Raw genomic sequence first — 22,663 nt, forward strand, 5'->3', positions numbered from 1 at the left:
TCTATGAGCATACTTCAATTGTCAACCGAACAATTTTATTCATATCCAAGAAAGATACAATTTCTACTAAAATAGATGCATTTTTAGATTATAAAAACAAATTTAAAAAAAAATAGTTGAATTTTCATCCAAAAAAATTTCAGTTGACTTTTTATCACCAAAATATGAATTTTAAAGAACAAGTAAAACTTCTATAAAACAAATTTAATTTAAAAAAAAAATTAATTTTGAAGAAAATAGTTGAATTTTCTAAAAAAAAGGATGACTTTTAACAAAATTGTTTAATTTTTAAAAGAAAAAATTTATAACTAAAAAGATAATCTTCAGGAGAAAGCAACTGCAAAAAAAATATTTCTCAAATTCCGTACTTTTTCATTATCCCAGAATATTAATAATTAAAAACCGGAATCTTAAACTTATAACATTTTTAGCTTAGAATCTTTTACCAACAGAATAAAACAATATCTAATTAAAATTGAAAAGTTTCAAATTTATTCTGCTTGACAGTTATTTGAAGTTATAGAAATACCCTGACTTGTAAGTTTTTTTTTTTTTTTTTTAATCTGACTTTTCCCTAATGTATGTTACATTAATATTGAATTTATGTACAATTTCTGCGAGTTCTTTTCATGTTCTAATCTCCAAAAATTACGTACAAGAATGGAGGATCCCCCTGTACCGTAAGAAATAGTAACAAAGTCTCAACAACTTCCTTCCCTTTAAGCTGATACATAAATTAAGTACGGCCCTTCAAGTAGGCCACAGTCGACGCAAAATTTCATAAGCTTTCTAATCGACTTTTTAAAATGTTTCTAATCTAAATTTTCACTGAGATTCCCAGAAAAAAAGAGAGGCATGTTTTTAAACCGATTTTTTTAATGGACTGACAATTCTGGCCGTTAGTGAAATGTTTTTATATGGTCAAACGCTAGACTGAACCAGCTTATCTAGCGCTACTCTGGACGAGATAATCTATTACTAACCAGCCGGTTTTTTGAAAATCAATTTTAGATTGTTGACATTACAAAATTATTTTTTCATTTTTATACTTTTAAACACCCTGGATATTTTTGAAAATGTGCAAAAAAATATTTGAGTAACATACTTAGAAAAATAATAGGTTATCACGAGCTAGCCAGCACCAGCTTAGGGCCTGAAGAGACTGACTAGATGATGAAGAAAAAAAATTTTTTTTTTTAATGTGGATTTTCCGCCTTTGGTTCTTTTAAACACCCTATAGCTATTTTTGACTATGTGCAAAAAGATATTTGAATTTGATGCTTGGAATATTTTTGATCATGATATGCTAGCCAGCACCCAATTAGGGTCCGAAAAGACCTTCTAGATTAGACGGTCTAGATAAAGCGCTCTTAAATATAAAAGAATTATTTTATTTTATTTTATAACAAACTTTTTTTCTGCAACGCATAAAATGAGTTTTCCTCTTTAATTATTTAAAATCACAATTCCATGTAAAGCAAAGCTGATTTCTCAGGCCTCAGACTTGACTTAGATTCTTATAGATTCAAGGGTAAAAATCGACTGTGAAAAAAATCCATCTGTTTTTTACAATCAGTGTAATAAATCAGGAAGTGTGTTGGAGGCTTTTCCTCTAAATGGCCACGACTTTTTCTTTTTTTCCAACTCCTCTATCGTCCAATACAGGACGTCTGATCGGTTCAAGTCGGAGGCGCGCTCCTTCTCATTAACATCTGGTGAAACCTCCTGCTTTCTTGCATCAGCTTTTCACATCGCAAATACCGCAAACAAGGTGTGCAGGACCGGTAGATGATGCAAAATATCTCGCCGATTACTATTGTTCTTCATTATGAAAATTCGTCTTTTTCGCAGGGGGAAAAAGAGTAAATTCATTTTCATATTTTCAATTTCTACGTCTCTGTTATAATTGCAATTTCCGCATACTTTTTCATCAGCACAATTCGCAAGATATGTCCTTGATGCAGTCTCTCCTTCACAAATCATCCCCAGACAGGTTTACGATTGGAATTACACATAATCAAATAACGCCTTTGACACGTTTCTCTTTAAGAAGAGAAACCCCAAGTCATACTAGAAAGTAAATTTATATTTATTTTCATTCATAACTTTAAACTATTATTATAGTTCATTATTTTAGAAATCAGAGTTACACATATTGGAATTGTATGCAGTTCTTAAAGCCTATATTATAATCAATTAGGCAATTGCATATTTTTTAATATTTATTTTCCTTGCGAGATTAAAAGAACACTTAAAACTGAGTGTAATTACTTAAGGAAAGTTTTTCAAAATAAGTTTATATATTATTTTTTTATCTTTAAAAAGTATCCTTTTTTAATGTTTCGCGGGAGAATGAGGCACTGTTGATTGGGTAGAGCAGGAAAAGTAGTAATCAGCCAACCAGTGTTCCAAGCAAGCCAACCAGAATCAGGCATTTTCACATGTGACGTTATATCAATATTAATTTGTATTTTTCAAGCACTGTCTAAGCCGGCTAAGGGAACGTCCATTAATTATTTTAGGGTGATTTTTTTTAATTGTAGGCCCCTTCGCCCCTATTGTTAGGGGTGATAGGATCTTTTTGACCCCCCCCCCCCCCCCCCCCCCCCCCCCTCCCGCCACACAGGTAAGATCCTGTATTTTTGATTCAATACATCAATAATTTTCACTGTAAACGAGATGTCAAAAGATTTCAATGAATTGAAGATTTTTTTATCTAAATCAGATTCTAACTCTATGTGATTATGTTTTGGGATTTTAAAGGATTTCAATCAATATCGAAGTATTTTCACAAATTTCAAGGGATTTTGAAAGAATTTTTATGTGATTTTCAAAGAATTTAAAAGATTTTCAGGAATTTTAAAGGATTTTGAGACAAAGAACGGGATTTTATTGGCTTCAGGGATTCTTTAAAGATTTCACAATATTCCAAAGTACACTGGAACCTTGATTTCTGTAAACTGTATTTTTGCGTTCCTAGAATTGATGGTCTCCACATCTTGGTGCTGCAGCAGCGCAGGACCGAAAAGAGAAGCGGTGCTCAGTCAGTTGCGTCATGCGTCCAAATCCAACAGAAATGGTTCACGTTCTCTGTCCCTGATTTCGTGACAAAGGCCATTGCGGGCCATGTCCGAAGCCGTGCACAAATCCAGGTTCCAGTGTATATCCATGGATTTTGTGAAATTTAAAAAATTTAACGAAATTTCAAATGATTTCCGCATGTTTTAAAGGTTTTTATAAGATTTCGAGGAATTTTAATAACTTTTAAAAGATTATAATATATTTTAAGTGATTTCAAGATATTCTGAAATATTCCAACCGATTTTAAAGATTCAATGAATTGTTAAGGGATTTCAAAGATTTCAAGGGAACTCGTAATATTTCGAATTATTTTACGGAATTTCAAAGATTTTAGCCAATTTTAAGATATTTGTTGGGGATTTTAGAGATCTCCAGCAATTTCAAGGATTTTTTAAGATTTCGCGGAATCTCACATATTTGTATGGGATTTCCACAGTTTTGAAAGGATTTCCAGGCAGCTGAATTGTTTTAAAGGGATTTCAAAAGATTACTGCGATATCCATGGAATTCATGGGATTTCAAGGAATATTCATTCCAAAAATTTACAGGTAATAACAAAATTGTCCAAAGAAATCATACGACTTTAAGGGATTCTAAGAGAAATTTCGAGAAATATAAGCATAATTTACAAAATTTTCATGGATTTACAAATTTTTCAAAAAAATGCATGGGATTTCAAAGGATTTTCAGAAATACCAAATTATTTTTACGGATTTTGAAGGATGTCAGGGATTTTAATGTGATTTCGAAAATTTAAAGATATTTGAAGGGATTTTATAAGATTTCATGAAATTAAAAATTTTTAAACATTCCAAACTATTTCCACGGATTTTATTAGATTTCGTTAAACAACACTGAATTTTAAAAGGATTTGATATATTTAAAGATTTCGAAATATTGCACGGAATCTCGAAAAATTGTCTAAACGTGAATTTGACATTAATCGATTTAACGATTTATTAAGAGATCCTTGTTCCTAAACGTTCCAAGGAGTGATCACTAACGCAAGCTAACGTATGAGCTTGTCCTGTGTCGTGATCCGCAGCGCAACAATGATTCTATCATAAATTTTATTATTGCACTGCACTCGCATCGCATAAAACTGCACATTTGAAATCATTAAACCTTCATTTGTTCTCGACATAAAATATTTGTAAATAAATCCTCGTAAAAAGTCAATTATTGAATATTTCCGAATTTTTACCCAAAAAAATATTGCATTAATAAATGTTAAAAGAATATATGTGAAATGTTTAAGATTTTTCCTAACGTCGACCGCTTTCTGGGAACAGGTGAAAGTCGACGCATGAAAATGGATGCCGGAAACTCTGTTTTTAGGGATTTTTTGCCCTCGAAACTATTGACCAAATTTTTTTAGAATAAAAGGGATCATATCGTTCCATTCGGAAGACTTTAGGCCTTCAGATTCTTTCTATTAAACAATATAGATATTTTTTTCTAGCGATTCGCAATCAAACAAAGTGAGGGGCCTCGACTTTTGGCCCCGAATTTAGTTAAATCATTACTCTCTTTCTAGATGAGATAACAAATAGAACTTTAGTTCCATTTCTAAGATTTTAGGGCATACCTCAATTAAGAAATACGCGTTATAAAATTTTGAGATTAGAATTTTAAATTATACCGAAACATAAATATGATCTTCGACCCTCTCATTGACCGAATATATTAATTGTCCCTGATATCACCTCAGTAATGTTTCGCCACAAATGATAAAATGAAAATGAAACAGATCAGTCATATTTATTTCCCTTTTTTTCGTTAATTGCTAGTGCGCTTCTAATGCACGTAATTGTTCAGAAGTATTGCATCAACTTTCCGACTTGAATCAAGGTCGCGCAAACATTATTTTTACTTTAAAAATCATTTCGAAATTTGATTAACACCGTGGACTCGATAATCAGATTCTGCAGAATGCATGAGCGGTTAATGGGGTATTATAATTTTACATTGTTCATTTTCTTACTTTATAAACATTGCATAAGCGTTTGATACTCAGTATGTACTTTGTAATTCAGTTTTTATAGCCTTGCATAACTTACGATCAGGTTAGAATTTCATATTCACTAGAAAAAAAAGAACTATTTTTTTATTGCATTATAGTACTATGTAACTAATTAGCGAAACAAGCCTACAAAGTACTGAAATTAGATATATAGGAGAGTGGTCCCATTAATCATTATGTAATTTACAATAAAGCCCGTTATAAACTTTTGAAATCCTATCTTTAAAAAATGATATGTCTTGAAAATCTGAAATTCTGAAATGGGAAAATTAAATCGAAAATAGGGCTGTCCAATTTGTTTCATGCATATTGCCCGACAATCGGTTCAATTCCCCAAAAAAAGTAAATAAATATTATTTATTTTAAAAAATAGGATAATCAAGTATATTTATAAACAAATTATATTTATATTTAAAGTTTAAACAATTATTTTTCCAGTTATTATTTAAAATATAAACAAAAATTTTAGAAACTTTAAACATTCAAAATTTTTTTTTATAAAAACATTTAATTATTGCATTTTTAATAATTAAATAATATTAATAAAAATATTTGTAATGTCTTAAAATCGGGCATTTTCTATTTTGGCAACTTTCTATCGGAAAATTTAATATTCGGGAATTTTTAAATTCGGTAATATTATAAATTGCCTGCAATTTTATAATTCGGGAATTTCCAAATTTGGTAATATTATAAACTGTCAGAAATTTCATTATTCGGGAATAGTCAAATTCGGTAATATTATAAACCATTGGATATTTCATTAATCGGGAATTGTCTAATTCGGCAATATTATAATCTGTTCAGGAATTTTATTACATATACGGGAAATTTCCAATTTGAGAATTTTATTATTCAGAAACTTTTTATTCGAGAATTTTCTAGTTCGGTTATTTTATAATTCGGCAATTTCCTGTTGGGAATTTTCAAATTCGGTAATATTATCAATTGTCGGGAATTTTATGATTCGGTAATGTTCCAATTCGAGAATTTTATTTTTCGTGAATTTTTTAGTTCGGATAATTTATAAATCGGCAATTTTCTGTCGGGGATTTTATTATTTGGGATATTAAAAATTCGGTAATATTATAAACTTTCGGGAATTTTCTATCTCGGTAATATTATAAACTGATCAGGAATTTTATTAATCAGGAATTTGATTACATATTCGGTATTTTTCCAATTCAAGAATTTTATTATTCAGAAATTTTTTTATTCGGGAATTTTATGTTTCGGGATTTTTCAGTCGTCCTTCTGTTTTATATGGTCTCAAAAACCCCCATAAGTAAAAAATTGGATTTTGTGATTTGTTCATAATACATAAAACATTTGTTACTATTTCTTCAAAATATTTCTACTTATAATTAGATATTTATATACATTTTTTAAACAATTTATTATTGTCTTTAGCAATTTTCTCTTATAATATTTAGAAAGTCGCGGTTTTTTTTCGAATTTTTCAACTTATTTTCAACTGCTCAATTATTGCGATGCGATAATGAATTAAATTTAATATAAATAATCGTTTTAACAATTTATTATTATTTATCACAATATTTTCTTAGAATAATGCTAGAAAGTTGAAGTTTGTTCCATAGTTTTATACTTTTTATCCACTTTTCAATTAGGCCGCGGCAATAATTATTGCAATTTCTTAAACCTAATTGTTTAAGAAAATGAGCATTGTTTATAACTTTCTTATCCTGTATTAATGCTAGATAGTTGTGGGTTTTTCTTAAATTTTAAGCTTTTTCCACTTTTTGACTCAGAGTGAGGTATGAATAAATGCAATTTAGCAGGCATAATTTTTTATGCAAATAATTATTGTTTACAAATATCTTCTACGTTAATGCTAGATAGTTGCGGTTTGTTCCTGAAATTTTATACTTTTTGTCTCCAGGGGATATGCAACATTTTTTAAAATGTTATGTTCTTTTATTTTTTTCACTGGAAACACTGGAAATGAACATTTTCAAACAAAACACATCACCAAGATTCCCAATTTTTAACGATATTAGATTTTTAAAATAATTTTAGGTTACACGCTATAGAATTTTACAATAAAATTAGGATTTAAAAACAGAAAAGCATTATATAATTTGAACAATATTTAGAATTTTTAACAGTTTTGTATTAAGTTGGCATTTCTCGTCGAAAAATGGTAATTTTAATTTAAATCATTTTATTTTAAAGGCGAATCTTAAATTGCAACAGTTTTAGGTCATGCTAGCGTTTTACACTAGAAATTGGTATTTTAAAAAGAAGATGCACAACTTTTAATAACTTCAAGTAATATTAGCATTTTACACATAAAAGTTTTATTTCAAAACAAAAATCGTTATATTTGGAACAAAATTGTCAATTTTTGAACAATTTCAGGTTACATTTATAGTTTTCACAGGAACTCAGGTTCTTAAAACAAGGATTTTTAGATTTTAAAGGTTCATAATTATTTTTTTTTTAGATTATATTAGCGTTTTACACCAAAAACTGGTGTTTTGAAAAAAAATTATATAGTTTGAACAAGATATAGAATATAAAAATGGTTAGTGTTTTTCGTCGGTAAGTAATTAAAAAATTGTATTTTGAAGATTGACCATTTTTAACGATTTCAGGTTACTTTAGTTTTACGCATAAATTTGTATCTTAAAAGCACAATAATTATAGTACGAACAATATTTTTAATTTTTAAACAGTCTCAGGTTATACTAACGTTTTTCAGAGGAAAAAAAACTTTCTAAAAAAAAAGTTCGATTTTGAAGGTTCATAATTTTTAACTATTTTAGCTTACGTTGGCATTTTACACCAAAAACTAATCTTTCAAAACAAACCATTAAAGTTTGAACAAGATTTGCAATTTTGCACATTATCTTGTTATAATAATGTATTTTACAGGAAATCGTTCTTTTTTTCATCGGAAATTGGTATTTTCAATAACAAAAATTTGATTTAAAAGAAGATTTACAATCTTCAACCATTTTTTGTGTTATGTTATTGTTTTTTGTCTGAAATGGATGTTGTTATTAAATAATCATTTCATTTCAAAGAATATTTACAATATTTGAACAATAATTGGTTATGATCATATTTTTCGTCGGAAATTCGTTTTTTTTTTAAATCAAAAATGCAACGGTTTCATATACTGCAAAAAATTTATATTAATTCTAGTTAGGAAATGAATTTCCATCAATTATAAAATATATTTTTCTTAATGCTTTCCTATTATTTTAGATAAAAGATACTATAAATTACAAAATGTTCGTATTAATATTTACTTCATATCTTAATTTGAAAATTGCGTAAGATAAAAAAAAATCACATGCGTGTTTGTATTCTTGTAAACTAAAAAGTATTCTCTCACACTTTATGCAACGTGCATGAAGTCTTTGTATATGAAAATAATTAAATCTATATATTTGCATATTATTAAAGAAACTTTAAAACTAAAAAATTTAAGATTTTAATTAAACTCAATTCTAATCCACTTTACTATCTCAAAATCTAATTTTCTATCATTTTGTAAGATCACATGGAAATATAAATAATTTTGCAAGTCATTTTATCAGTGTCAAACGTATAGATTAGTATGACTTGATAGTTTAAAAAAAAAACTTTATTAGTCATCATATCAGAATATCTGTTATATTTGTTTTCAAGATTTATGCAAATTACAGTCGCTTGTTTAAAAACATCGGCGCACTCACATCGCCAAACTGACCTAAATGACCTTGTTTACATTTTTCTTCGCATCTAGAATGACTCTAAGCGTAAAATTGAATCACGAATTAACTAATATTTTTCATAATTTATTCTATAAAAATATCCTATAAATATAATCTGAGTAATGCTTTTGCATTAAGTGTGAAGTCATTCTTTCGATTTTTCAATGCAAATTTGGATACGAAAAAATGAAACTGGCATTATTTCCTTAGATTATTATAATTTATAATTCAAAATTACTTATTTTGCTAAAAAAAAAGATTAATTTTGATTTTTAAATTGTAATAATTGTTATAATCTACGGAAAGCATTCGATTTGATGTAAATTTAAACTTTTTTCTATTTCGAAAAATTCAATGTTCGAAGCGTGTAAAAAAAAACGGCAAACATCTACTTTTTAAATATTATTATCGACTGGCATTAAATAAAAAAATCGTTTGCAATACTTTAACTTGAAAAATAAGTCCATGCATAATTCTATTATAATTTATTTTATAAACATTTCTGTAATAAAAATATACTTACAATAGCGAACTATACTATATTATACATTAACAATAGTCCAAAAATATTGATGTGATCCGGGTCTATAAAATCTGTCAAAAATGCATCAACAAGTAAGGCTCTGTATATGTGATGCCTGAATGTAGAGCGAGGCGATAATGTTTTCATTAAATAAACGTGGTAAAGCGAAAACACCTCGTTTCGGATACAATGTGGGACAAAAGCTTAAAAAAAACATCATATGCGGGAAAATCTCAAGGCCAGATCAGAAAATTTTCATCCACTCATATTGGATTTTTACTTTCTTGGAAGTTTTGATATCTATTGAGGGTGGAACTTTTTCGAGGGATCACTAGCCATGTCTTTAAGCAACTGACAAGGCTTGAAAGAATCGCCATAAAAACTTTGGAACTCTTCCATTCTTTTGACTAATCTGCCCGCGCCGTAATAATCGACCCAGCGGAAAGGTCCTCCGGTGAATGGAGGGAATCCAAGTCCGAAAACGGCACCAATATCTCCCTCCAACTGTAAACAAATTATTTTTTTGTTAGCAAAACTATAGAGGATACACAGATTTCACAGCCCAAAATGCTCTCAAGACAGGGGAAATATGATGATTTTTCACAATAAAAGGGAAATAAGTTGTTTCTTTTTAAATGAAATTAATGTAGGCATTATATTGAATTCAAGATGAACACCTTTAAATTCCTAAAAATTCAAGTCAAAATATATCGTTTTTTCAACCAAAAGAGATGAGTTTTCTAATTTAAAAAAAGAGTTGAGTTTTCGAGTTATAAAGTAGAATTTTGTAAGAAAAACATTTGACTTTTTGAACGAAAAAGATCAATTTTCATTGAAATACTTGAATTTTCAAAAAATAATAATAATAATTTTCAACCAATCAGTTACATTTAATACCAAACAGTAGAACTTTCAATAAAAATAGACGAATCTTTAACAAGAAAAGCTTAATTTTTAACCGAATAGTTGAATTTTCAAGCCAAGGAGACGAAATTTCCGAAAAAGTTAAATTTTCAACAAAATAGTTGTAATTTCTGTTGGGTATGGTGGTCTACCATTTCGCTACCTAGTGCCGAAAAATGGAACAAGAAAGAGTAGGTACAATTTTAAAGATGTGTATTTTAATTTTTACATAAAAGTGTTTTTAAGATTGTTTTGTGAAGTCTAAAACAATGATTGAATACTAAAAATAAATATTCATCAAAAACAAATATTTTTAGATAAAACTTCCATCTTATATAGTAAATAAGCACATTTTTGTGAAATAGGTTAAAAAAAACAATTATTTCATTATTTTATATGATTTTCAATATATTTTAAGCTAAAATAAACTTTATATTAATGCACGCAGCCACAAATTTTATGCATATCATGTCAAGAATACGAATAATAGACGACTGGACTTAAATATGAATTCTAACCTAACTTTTAGATCAGATTTTTAAATAGTAAATATTTCATGTATAAATTAATAAAAATTTACTTTGAGTTAATTTTTGCTTTGAAACCAGTCCATTTAAGTTTATAATCGTTTGAAAATCACAATAAACAGAACAATAATTTTTTGATTAGAAAAATATTTCTGTCAAACAGTGTGGTTTTCACTGTATAATATGTAAATTCAAACTAAAACAATTTATTTCCGATAAATACTTATTTTTGTTATGGAATAAATACTTTAAACTTCACAAAAAAAATTGTTCAAATACTTTTATGCACAAATTAAAATGCATCTTTAAAATCGTGCCTATTCTTTCTAGTTCGAATTTTTGACACCAGGTGGCGTATCGCAGTTGAACCATTCCAAATAAAAGTATGAATTTCTATAAAAACATGAATATTCAACCAAGAAAGATATTTCAGTCAAACAAGAAAAAAAAATCAAACTTTGGAATTTCCAACCCAAAAAGACGAATTTTCTACAAAACAGTTGAATTTTCAATACCAAAAAAAGCGTTTTCCACAAAAAAAAAACATTTTATCGGTCAAGAAAGAAAAAATTCAACTAAATTGTTAATTTTGAGCCAAAAAGACGAGTTTTCTACAAAATATTTGCATTTTTAACAAATTAGTTGCACTTTCTATAAAAAATATAAATATTTAACAAAGAAGGTTTTTTCAGTCAAGAAAGAAAGGAAAAATAAACCAAATTGTTTGATTTTCCAACCCAAAAAGGCGAATTTTCAACAAAACAGTTGACTTTTCAATCCAAAAATAAGCGTTTTCCACCAAAAAAAGTTTATCGTTCAAGAAAGAAAAAATTCAACTAAATTGCTAATTTTTAGTCAAAAAGACGAGTTTTCTACAAAACAGTTGCATTTTTAACAAATTAGTTGTACTTTCTATCAAAAATATGAATTTCTATGAAAATATCAATATTCAATCAAGAAGGGTTTTTCAGTCAAGAAAGAAAAAAAATCAACCAAATTGTTTGATTTTCAAGCAAAAAAAAAATAATTTTCTACAAAACAGTTGCATCTTTAACAAAATAGTTGAATATTCTATACAAATATGAATTGATATTCAACAATAAATATTCAACAAAAAAAAGTTACATTTTAATTACAACTTTTCTACAAAACAGTTAAATTTTATACGAAATATTTCAAATTTTTACGAAACATTGATTTATATGAAAATATAAATATTCAACAAAAAAGTTGAATTTGCGACCAAGAAAAATTTTGCAGTCAAGAAAGAAAAAAATCCACTAAATTTTTTAATTTTTAGCCAAAAAGACGAATTATATACTGAACAGTTAAATTTGAATTAAATAAAAAAAATAAAAAATAAAAAAAAATATTAAATTTCTACCAAAAAGAGATCAATTTTCAATCGAAAAAGATGAATTTGGTTTAAAAACAGTCAAACTTTCCAACAGAATATACGAATTTTTAATACTAGTGGTGAATTTGATACAAAAATAGTTTAATTTTAACAAAAAAAGCCAAATTTGAACAAAAAATGAAACACTTAAATTTGCAGTTTTAAATATAATAGTATACTTTGAAATAAAAAGAATTCACTTTCAGCTAAAAAAGGCGACTTTTCTAGCAAAAATGAATTTTCCATCCCAGGGTTCACGGCGCACAAATAGCACAAAAAAGTAGAAAAATAAAACATTTATTTTTACATGCTAAAGAGAAGAATTAATCCTTTTATAAGAAATTTTACATATTTCTTTCTATAATTAATACTTTAAACTTATACAGATATATTTGCGTTACGATATATTATTTTCTTTTTTACTTTATATATTTACGGATAATTTATGCAAGTACATTAATATTATATAAATACATTTTATTATTGTAGCTACATTATAGGGATGCCATTTTTTTATTTAAGTTTAAAAATTAACTAATAACATTTTATATTTTACTTTAAACAATTTTTCTTAATTATAATAAATGGTTCTTTAAGTTAACAAAATTAAACGTTCACTACATGCGGGAAATTTCTCAAAGATAAGATACAAACCCCTTTTTTGTAGAAAGAAAAGTTTTTCCAGGTCTCCCTTTTTTACAATAAATAATAAAATAACCGTTTGTTATATATGAGTCAAAATATGTCAAGTGTGCCACTTTTAAATCGAAACTTCTATTTTCAATCAATTTATACAGTTTTTGATTCTTTTTTATATCAAAATAACTCCTCTAAATGATTTTGCAACAAACAATTTTTTTACCAAGTTATTAACAATCAAAGTTGTTGATCATTCTTTTCAAAAATGGATTACACGCGAACGGTTCATCGAAATTCAATAATTGAGTTATGAAAATTTTTGTTACGAAGTATACTTTACGCTAAAAAAAATTTCGGTAGTAAAAAACATTTTTTTATTGTTTAAATAATTATTTGTGTTAAGAAATTCAAAATGACACGAATTTTCAATTAAAATTATAAATTTTCATGAAAAAATGAATTTTTAATCAAGTGTTTCAACTTTCTACCAGGTATAGTTAATTTTTTTTATTAAAACGATGAATTTTCAACCAAGAAGATTTAATTTTTTTACTAAAAAAGATAAATTTTCAACAAAATAGATCCATTATCCACTAAAAAAAAACGAGTTTCAACCAAAAGTTGAATGGTTCAGTTTTCAGTTAAAAAGATTAATTTAAAGGAATAATATTATAAAAATAGTTCACTTTTCCACAAAATAGATGAATTTTCAATGGAAGAATAAAAAATCATTAAAAAAAAAATGAATTTTTCAATAAAGTGGATCAACTTTAATCCAAGAAATAGGGGAACAATTAAGTTATGAATTATTTTGAATAAAATTATTGTGGGTATCATATTAAGCACAATATGAAACGAATTTTAAAATGAAATGATCAATGTTCATTAAAAAAAATGAGTTTTTAACCAAGCGGTTCAACTTTCTATCAGGTATAGTTATTCTTTGATAAAAAAATGCATTTTTAACCAAGAAGATTAATTTTCTACTAAAAAGGAATAAGGTGGTTTTCTTTTCAATTAAGCATAGATAAATTTTCCACCAGAGAAATGAATTTTCAACCAAACATATTGTTTTTTAAGAGAGTGGTTAAGTATTCAATCAAGTAGTTGAATTTTCAACCAAACAATTAATTTTTCCACCAAAAGCTGAATTTTTAACTTAACTAATACACCTTTAACACGAAAACTGTATTTTTAATTAAATATTTTAACCCTCAACAAAGTACAGTTACATTTTCAACCAAGAATATTAATCTTCTATAAAAAAAAAGTATTTTTTTAACAAATCAGTTCAAACATTCAACTTACTAGTTGAATTTTAAAACAAAAAAGATGAATATAACCTTTTCGAATTTAAATTAAAAATCTCCATTATTTTAAATTCCGACTACTCAATTTTTTTAAATTAAAAATTCATCTTTTTTGGTTAAAAATTGAACTACTAGGTTGAATGTTTGAACCGAATTGTTAAAAAAATATTTTTTTGGTAGAAAATTAATCTTCTTGGTTGAAAATTTCACTATGCTTTGTTGAAGATTAAACTATCGCGTCCGAACGTTCTCGAGCAGTGCTGGAGGTCGGAGCGCGGTCACCAAAAAAATCAATAACTTTTGAACAACTGCAAAATACAAACTTTTTTTTTCACCAAAATTTTTGGAAGAGATTGTTGAATCTATTGGAACGTGGAAGAATTCTTTCACAGGCGGAGAAGTTTAATTAACTGTCAATTGTTTAAAACAAACGATTATTTAAACGATAAAAAACGCTTTTTTTATCGTAAAATATACTTCGCAACAAAAATTTTCATAACTCAATTATTGAATTTCGATAAACCATTCGCGAATAATCCATTTTTGAACAAAAATGATCAAGAACTTTGATTGTTAATAACTTTTAAAAAAATAATTTTTTGCACAAATATTTTAGAGGAGTTATTTTGATATAAAAACAAATCGAAAACTGTATAAATTAACTGAAAATAGAACTATTGATTTAAAAGCGGCACACTTGAGATATTTTGACCCATACATAAAAAATTAGCCGTTTGATTTTTGATTGGCCATCAATTTTTAGAGAAAGCATAGCCATAAATAAAGAAATTCTTAGGTTTTTGCGAACATAATTTGTTTTTGATAACTGAAATCTTTGGAATTTTTTTAAATTGTGGTAAATTATTGGAAATTCTTGAAATCTTTAAGATCCTTGAAATCTTTGTGAAATTTTCTCAAGTTTTTAAAATTTTTATAAAATTTTTGAAATATTTGTGAAAGCTCTCTTTAACCTTTGTTCGTGAAATCTTTCGTATTCGTTTGAAATCGTAGAAATATTTGTAATCGTTTAAGGCCTTCAAAATTTTTGAAATCTTTTGTATTCATTTAAAATCATTACAATATTTTTAATCTTTGAAATTTGGTGTACAAGCCTTTTTTAAATCTTTGAAGTCCTTGCAATCTTGATGAAAAGTTTAAAATCTTTAGGAATTTTGCTTTGAATCTCTGTCAAATTTTTTGATATATTTGTGAAATTTTTCTTAAATCTTTGTGAAATCTTTTTCTTCGTTGAAATCATTAAATTTCTTGAAATCTTAGAGAAATATTTTCAAATCTTCTAAAATTTGAAATCTGCTGTACTGTACCCTTTTTCAAATCTTCGAACCCTTTTGCAAGTTTTAAAACCTCTGTGAAATTGCTGTGAAATATTTTTAATCTGTTGTACGCGTCTCTTTTTTTTAAATCTTTGAAATTCGTGAAATCTGTGTAAAATCTTCATTGAAATATTTAAGAAACCCTTTGTTATATTTAATAATGTTTTGCAATCTAATGTAAACTCGAAAACCGATTGATGAAACCCTAAAAAATCCGTTATATGACCATGGCTCATTCTAATTCTCAAACTGAATTAACATCCAAACTTTCAACTAACAATGTTTGTAATTTATAAGCTGAATATCACAAAAAATGTATAATTTAACATTCTATATTAACTGAGACGAAATAAAAAACAAAAAAATGCCTAGAAATTTCTTTATTTATTCTGTAACGAGTAAAAGATAAATAATATATTTATTGATCAATAAAAAACTTTTCAGTACCAAACATTTCGTCAAGGTTCGCGTAAAAAATGTAGAGATTCCTAGGTTTTCAAAGTTTGCAAGCTCGATGGACAGCAAAAGATAAATTGATTCGATCTACTTACCGGGTTGGCCAGGATATTTTCTTCCAGACAAAGCACAGCTTCGTTGACGAATCTGCTAACCAACCTCATCTGTCGATCTTCATCAGAAGTGCTTCCCTTCGGTTCGAGGCTATACTTCTTCAAAATATCCAGCGCACCATTATTGACATCTCGGTTTTTGGATTTCGTTTCGTAAATGAACATGCCCTTTCCAGACTTACGTCCTGAAAAAACGCAGTTTAAACTTTGTTCCTTGGAACGAAAATGGTAAAATTTAGGCTTTTATGAAATATCTTACCAAGGTAGCCATGTTTTACCATATCTGCAAGAATGGCTGTATCGCCTCCGATGGCTCGGGGCCCTAAGGCTTTCGCAAGGTAAACTCCAATATGGGCACCAACATCGATACCAACTTCATCGGAAAGTGTAGCCAATCCCACTGGGAAACCGAATCCTTTACTCAGTTTATCCAACATCACGGGATCAACACCTTCCTGTTCAGAATAATAATTTAAAAAAATGTTTTAAGATTTTAAAATCAAAATGAAAAAAGATTAGTAACTCTAGAAAAACGATCTTTAGAGGAGAGCGAAAAAACTATTGTACGTTTGATTTATTATCTAAAGCTCTGATAACTTTAGTCAGGCTCGGGGGGCTTCAGGATGCTCAAACCATCCACAACTTAAATTTAGTGACTGTGAATTCTCTTTGGTTAAAGCTCCTTCGGCTTTAACGAACACATTCTCGTCACGTGTCTCGTGAAAAAAAAGGTTGAAAGCAAATTTTCAGATAGAATTTAAAATCAATTTTATCATTAAGCATTTTATTGTACATTGTGTCTTTTTGTACAAAAATTAAAATTTTTTCTTTGTAATGTAATTTTTCAAGATTAAAACAAAAACTTCGCGTCTTATCAAAAAATTATTAATAAAAAATGTGTAGTTCTTTCTTTGGGTGAAGAAATTTGGTCTCTTTATTCTTTTCGTAGTTTGTATCGTTTGTCCAAAAACTTTTTTTTTATTTGCTATGTTGCTTTTTACGAATAAAACAAGAAGTACGCGTCAAACAAATAGGCGATTATAACGTATTTGTAGATCATTTTTGGGTGCACATTTTTTTGTATTCCTGCTATGATAATCTTGTAGGTCTTTTAAAAAGAAACGTTTTTCTTTTCTTGACTTTTTTCATATCGTGCGTTATTTGACTTAAAATGTTCATTTTCGACTTTTTATTTTTATTTTTTATTTTGAAAATGCTATAACTCTAATCATTTTCTTTTTTCGAAAAGTCCTTAGGATAAATTGATCGAATTTACGAGTACTACGAATAGCCGTACATAGAATTTCTAAATCTTTAAAAAACTTTTCTCAACAATTATGAAAATTCTTTAACTTTTAATATTTTATCCAAAATAGCTGTCTAGAGGTTAAAAATTAATTTTTTCCGGTCGACTTTTAAGCGTTCATAATAATAATTATTCAATAATAATTTCTGTAAAAGTTGTAAAAGTTATTTCAGACCTCACAGCCCAAAATTGTCTCAAAACAAAGGAATAGGGGAATCAATTCTTTTAAATAACATTCATTTAGTTACCATATTCATCAGATTTCAAATCGAAATATATTGCATTTTCAAAAAAATAGTGAGAATTTTCAACCCAAAAAGACGATTTTCAATAGAAAAGGTGAGTTTTCTATCTAACGTTGAATGTTTTAGAAAAATTTGTCTTTTAAACCCGAAAAGATTAATTTTTTATTACCAACATTTACTTTGAACTAAACAGTTGCATTTACGACTAAATAGTTGAACTTTCAAGCAAAAAAGAAAAATATTCAACGAAAAAGTAGAATTTTTAACCAAATAGTTCAACTTTCAAACTTAGAAAGAACAAAAAGACGAACTTTTTAGAAGAGAATTGAATTTTCAATTTAAAAGGAGGCATTTTCTGTATAAAAAGACGAATTTTCAACAAAACAGTTAAAGCTGCAACAAAATAATTAAATTCTCAACAAAACAGTTGAACTACAAAATTTAATTTACAACAAAAGAGGTGAATTTTTCAGCCCAAAAGATAATTTTTCAACCAGATAGCTTAATTTGCAAATAAAAAAAATCAATTTTTAACCAAAAATGGTATAGGTAAATTTGAAGTTGAAGGAATTGATTTTTAAAAAAATCAACTTTTGACCCATAATGAAAAAGTTAAATTTTAAGTTAAAGGTATGAATTTTCAGCTAAAGAATGAATTTTTAACAAAGTTCTTCAACTTTAAATCAAACAGTTAATTATATTTGAACTAAATAAGAACGAATTTCCAACAAAATAGTTTAATCGTTAACTCATAAAATGAATTCTGAAGGAAGTATTTCAACTTTCAACTAACTAATTGAATTTTCAACAAAAAAGATGAATTCTCAATGAAAAATGTAATACTTACATTTTCAATCAAAAATAAAACATTTAAGTTTTCAATTGCAAAAAAAATTGATTTTCTATTAATAAAAAACGAATTTTCAACAAAATAGTAGAATTTTTAACCAAAGACATGAATTCGGAACCAAAAATATAATAGTAGACTTTTCAAAAGAAGAGAATTAACTTTCAACCAAAAAAGATGAATCAACAACCGAAAAAGTTGATTTTATAAATAAAATAGTTGAATTTTCAACACAATGATTAAATTTCTATTCAAATGGTATTATTTTTAACCAAAATATATGAATTCTGAACCAAAGATATAATAGTACACTTTTATCAAAAAAGAATTCACTTTCAACCAAAAAGACGACTTTTCTACCACAAGACTAATTTTCAATCAAAAAGGACCAATTTTCTATCCAAAAAAAAAACGACAGTTCAACAAAACAGTTAAATTTTCGACCAAAAGAGATGAATCCTGAACCAAAAATGTAATGGTAGACTTTTCAATTAAAAACAATTAAGTTTCAATCAAAAATAGTCAAATTTTCTTATTAGGTTCTATTGTTTCATTTATCATTTTAGCAAAAAACGGGGAAAACGGGTATTTAAATATCTACAAAAGGAAGTTTTCATTCTCAAACATGAATGAAACTTCAGTAAAACAAGCTTTAAATTCTTAAATATATAGTATAAAAGGAGCATTTATTTTTTAACACAACATTAAGTTTAAAATTTTAAATATAAAATGTCTTCGATATATTAACGTGGATGGTTTTTAAGACTGAGCACAATTCCAAAAACATTTTTTTCCAACAGTCAGTCGATATTTATTGCCGGTTTTTTATCCGGTACTATTGGAATCTGGCATATAAGCCTTCGTGAAATATTTGTAAAATCTTTGAAATGTTGGCAAAATATTTGAAATATTTGTGAAATCATTGAAATCTTTGTAAAATCTGTTGTAAATTCCAAAGTTTGACCTTACCTGAAGCAATCTAATTCCTTCGGTTGTCATGACAGCCAGAATCCTAGTTGTGTAGAAACCAGGACCATCTCCAACAGTAATGACGACCTTTCCTTGTTTTAAACCAACATCAACTGCAGTTTTGATTGTCTCAGTTGACGTTCCTTTATGGGTAATGATTTCTAGCAACTGCATTTTGTCGACAGGCGAAAAGTAGTGCATGCCAATAACCTGAGAGATAAAATTCTTTATAGTGAAGAAATTACATACGTATTTATTAAAAATAATATACTTTATGGTTTAATAATGAATAATTTCTTTTAAAGACGCAACATAAAAATATACCTTATCAGGTCGACTACTGCCTTCTGCAATTTTTGTAATCGGGAGGGCAGACGTGTTCGTGGCAATAACACAATAGTCTTGCGTGTTAGCCTCTATTTCTTTGATCACTTTGTGTTTGATTTGAAGATCTTCAAACACAGCTTCAATCACTATATCAGACTTGTTGAAGAGGTCGTACTTTAAGGTGGGGTCTAAATTCGCGAGGTACCTATCCTTTTCAAGACTAGAATGGAAAAGTTGAATGTCAATTTAAACATGTTATTTAAGCACTGTTATAAGGGTGGCGATTCGGCGAACTATTTCAAATTCTTGACCATTTACCGGCTTATCCCGGGCAATTTTTTCAATTTTCCAGGACAACTAAAAGTAATATATTCATATTTGCCGCGAAACGCGAACATATCTTTTAATTTATGCCGTTCATTCTAAATATCCTTTTACACAACAGAGCAAAAAATTGCAAAATAAATTATTGAATTTTAAACCAAAAAGATGAATTTTTAACGAAATACTTGAATTTTCAATTAGAGAAGACAATAAACCAAATAGTTGAATTTTGAACTAAGAAAAAAGAATTCTTGAAAGAAAATGGAATAGTTAGATTTTTAATTAAAAACATTAATTTTCAACCTAACTGATCAATTTTCAGATAAATGGTGAATCTTCAACTGAAATAGTTGAATTTTAAACCAAAAAGATAAATTGCGAACCAAAACAAATTGTAGAAAGAAAGAGTAGGTACAATTTTAAAGTTATACATTAATTTGTGCATAAAACTATTTTTACGATAGTTTTGTGAAGTATAAAATAATGATTGAATACTAAAAACAAATCTTCATAAAAAAACAAATAGTTTTAGATATAATTTCCATATTATACAGTCAAAAAACACATTTTTGTCAAATAGGTTTAAAAAATAAAATCATTATTTCACTATTTCATTTAAGTTTTAATGAATTTCAGTTTACATACACTTGAATTCATGTATTTAGCAACAAATTTTATCCAAATTATGCGAAGAATAAGAATAATAGATGATTTAGGGTGGCCGTTTTAATCCAAGAAAAAAATTCTCGATCATTTTTTGGTTCGCAAACATTTTTCACGGTCAATGAAATTTAAAAAATCGAACTCTAAAGCTAACAATTTTCCCATTTGAATTAATAAAAACTGAACTGCAACTGAAAGCACTTAAATTGGAACTCTTGAATTTCAAACTTTTAAAATAATTTATACATATAGAATAGAAGCTACTAACACTTTTAAACTGAACAATTTCTAATTAAATGCGGTTGAACTGCAAAATAAAATGTTTAACTTTTATAAATTGTAGAGTTCAAAGATTCAGATTCAGTTCTAAAAATATATAATTCCATGATTTCATTTTCAATGCTCTAAAGTCTAAATTGAAGAATCAATCACGGAGTAAAAAATTTTTCAAAATTATGTCAGCATGTGTGCTATAGAAACATTAAAAATTCAACGATTATATTTTTTTATAAACTGAACACTTCTTAAATTAAAAGTTAAATTATTTATATTTTTAATAAGTTAGAAAATCCTTAAAATGCTTCCAAATCTTATTTGAAAATCTTGAAACATTTGCATGTTGTTTACATTTTTTTTTCTTCATTTTTTAGAATTATTTTTGAAATTATTTCAGAACTTCTAAACATTCTTAAAAATGAATCCAATTTTTTTTTAATTTCTTTTTAAATTCTCTTCCACATTCATTTTTGATAATTTTGTAAATCTTTCTAAATCTTTTTGAATAATCACTCAAAATTATTTTTTCAAAACAAAAATTATTATTAATTTTCAAAGGGAATGTTTTTAATCTTCTGAAGCCATTCCAAATTCTTAAAAATCTTTTTAATTTTTCGTTCGAAATCTGCAAAAATCTATATTTTGGCGGTTAACGTACACACTTTGTTTAAATTATTTCAAATCATTTCAAATTTTAAATTGAATTTTTTCAAAATTTCGAAACATTTCTTCAACTTCCTTGAATTTTTTAAAAGAATACTATGTGTTCAATTGTTATTTATTCATCGAAGTTCAACAATTTTACTTACAAATTAAAATTGTTTAAATAGAACAATTAAACTGTAACCTTCAAAATTTAGTTATTAATATTTAACTATAATTACAGATTTTAGATAAACAGTCAGATATTTCTAAATATTAAGTAATTCTTATTTTTGTTAATTAATAAATTTCAAATTGAATGGTTTAAAAATGGAATACTTTAGATTGAAATAAAATTTGAAATTTAATAAAAGCTTTTGTTTATGAATGTATTATTTTGAAGTTATTTTAAAATTGAAAATAGTTTATAAAGTTTCAATCGGGCATTTACATTTGTTTAACCAATAAGACTTTCAATTGAAATAGTTTACATAATTCTTAACGTTAGAAACTAGGAATTATAAAATTGCGAACTGATTTCGAATCGTCTTGTAAAATTAATTATTATTCACTTTTTAAATCTTAAAGAACAGTTTAATTTTAAAAATCATAATTAATTTATATTCACAGTAGATCAACTGAAAATGTATTTTAAAAAAGGATGGAAATCACAGTTGGACAGATATTTCTGTAAAAAAATATGTTTCTTCACCTTATAAGATGTAAATTCCATCTACACTTCATTGTTTTCGATAAAGACTTACTTTTAGTATTCAACATCTACTTTGAACTCCAGAACAAAAATCGTTAAAACACTTTTATACAAAAATTAATGTACAACTTTAAAATCTTACCTATTCTTTCTCGTTCGGATTTTTGTCACCAGGTGGTGTTTCGCAGTTTAACCATTCCCAATAGTTACACTTACATTGTTTTAAATATCTAATTTTTAACAGAAAAGAAATCATTTTCCAACAAAATAGTTTAATTTCCGGCAAAAAAATGCCTTCTCATTCAAATGATAAATTTTCAACAAC

General features: G+C 27.0%; 1 protein-coding gene across 1 annotated transcript in view; it reads right to left on the reverse strand.

The window, feature by feature from the left end:
- Positions 1 to 9,296: 9,296 nt before the first annotated feature.
- LOC117167260 (trifunctional enzyme subunit alpha, mitochondrial) overlaps positions 9,297 to 22,663 on the reverse strand; it is a 30,528-nt gene continuing 17,161 nt past the window's right edge. The window contains exons 7-11 of the mRNA XM_033352065.1: positions 19,719 to 19,941; positions 19,395 to 19,604; positions 16,287 to 16,482; positions 16,010 to 16,212; positions 9,297 to 9,853 (exon numbers count right to left, since the gene is read on the reverse strand). Of these exons, the coding sequence (XP_033207956.1) occupies positions 9,650 to 9,853; positions 16,010 to 16,212; positions 16,287 to 16,482; positions 19,395 to 19,604; positions 19,719 to 19,941 (1,036 nt within the window). The 3' untranslated portion in view covers positions 9,297 to 9,649. The remainder of the gene's footprint in view (positions 9,854 to 16,009; positions 16,213 to 16,286; positions 16,483 to 19,394; positions 19,605 to 19,718; positions 19,942 to 22,663) is intronic.

This window comes from Belonocnema kinseyi, chromosome 2, assembly GCF_010883055.1.
Source record: "Belonocnema kinseyi isolate 2016_QV_RU_SX_M_011 chromosome 2, B_treatae_v1, whole genome shotgun sequence".
Classification (NCBI taxonomy): domain Eukaryota; kingdom Metazoa; phylum Arthropoda; class Insecta; order Hymenoptera; family Cynipidae; genus Belonocnema; species Belonocnema kinseyi.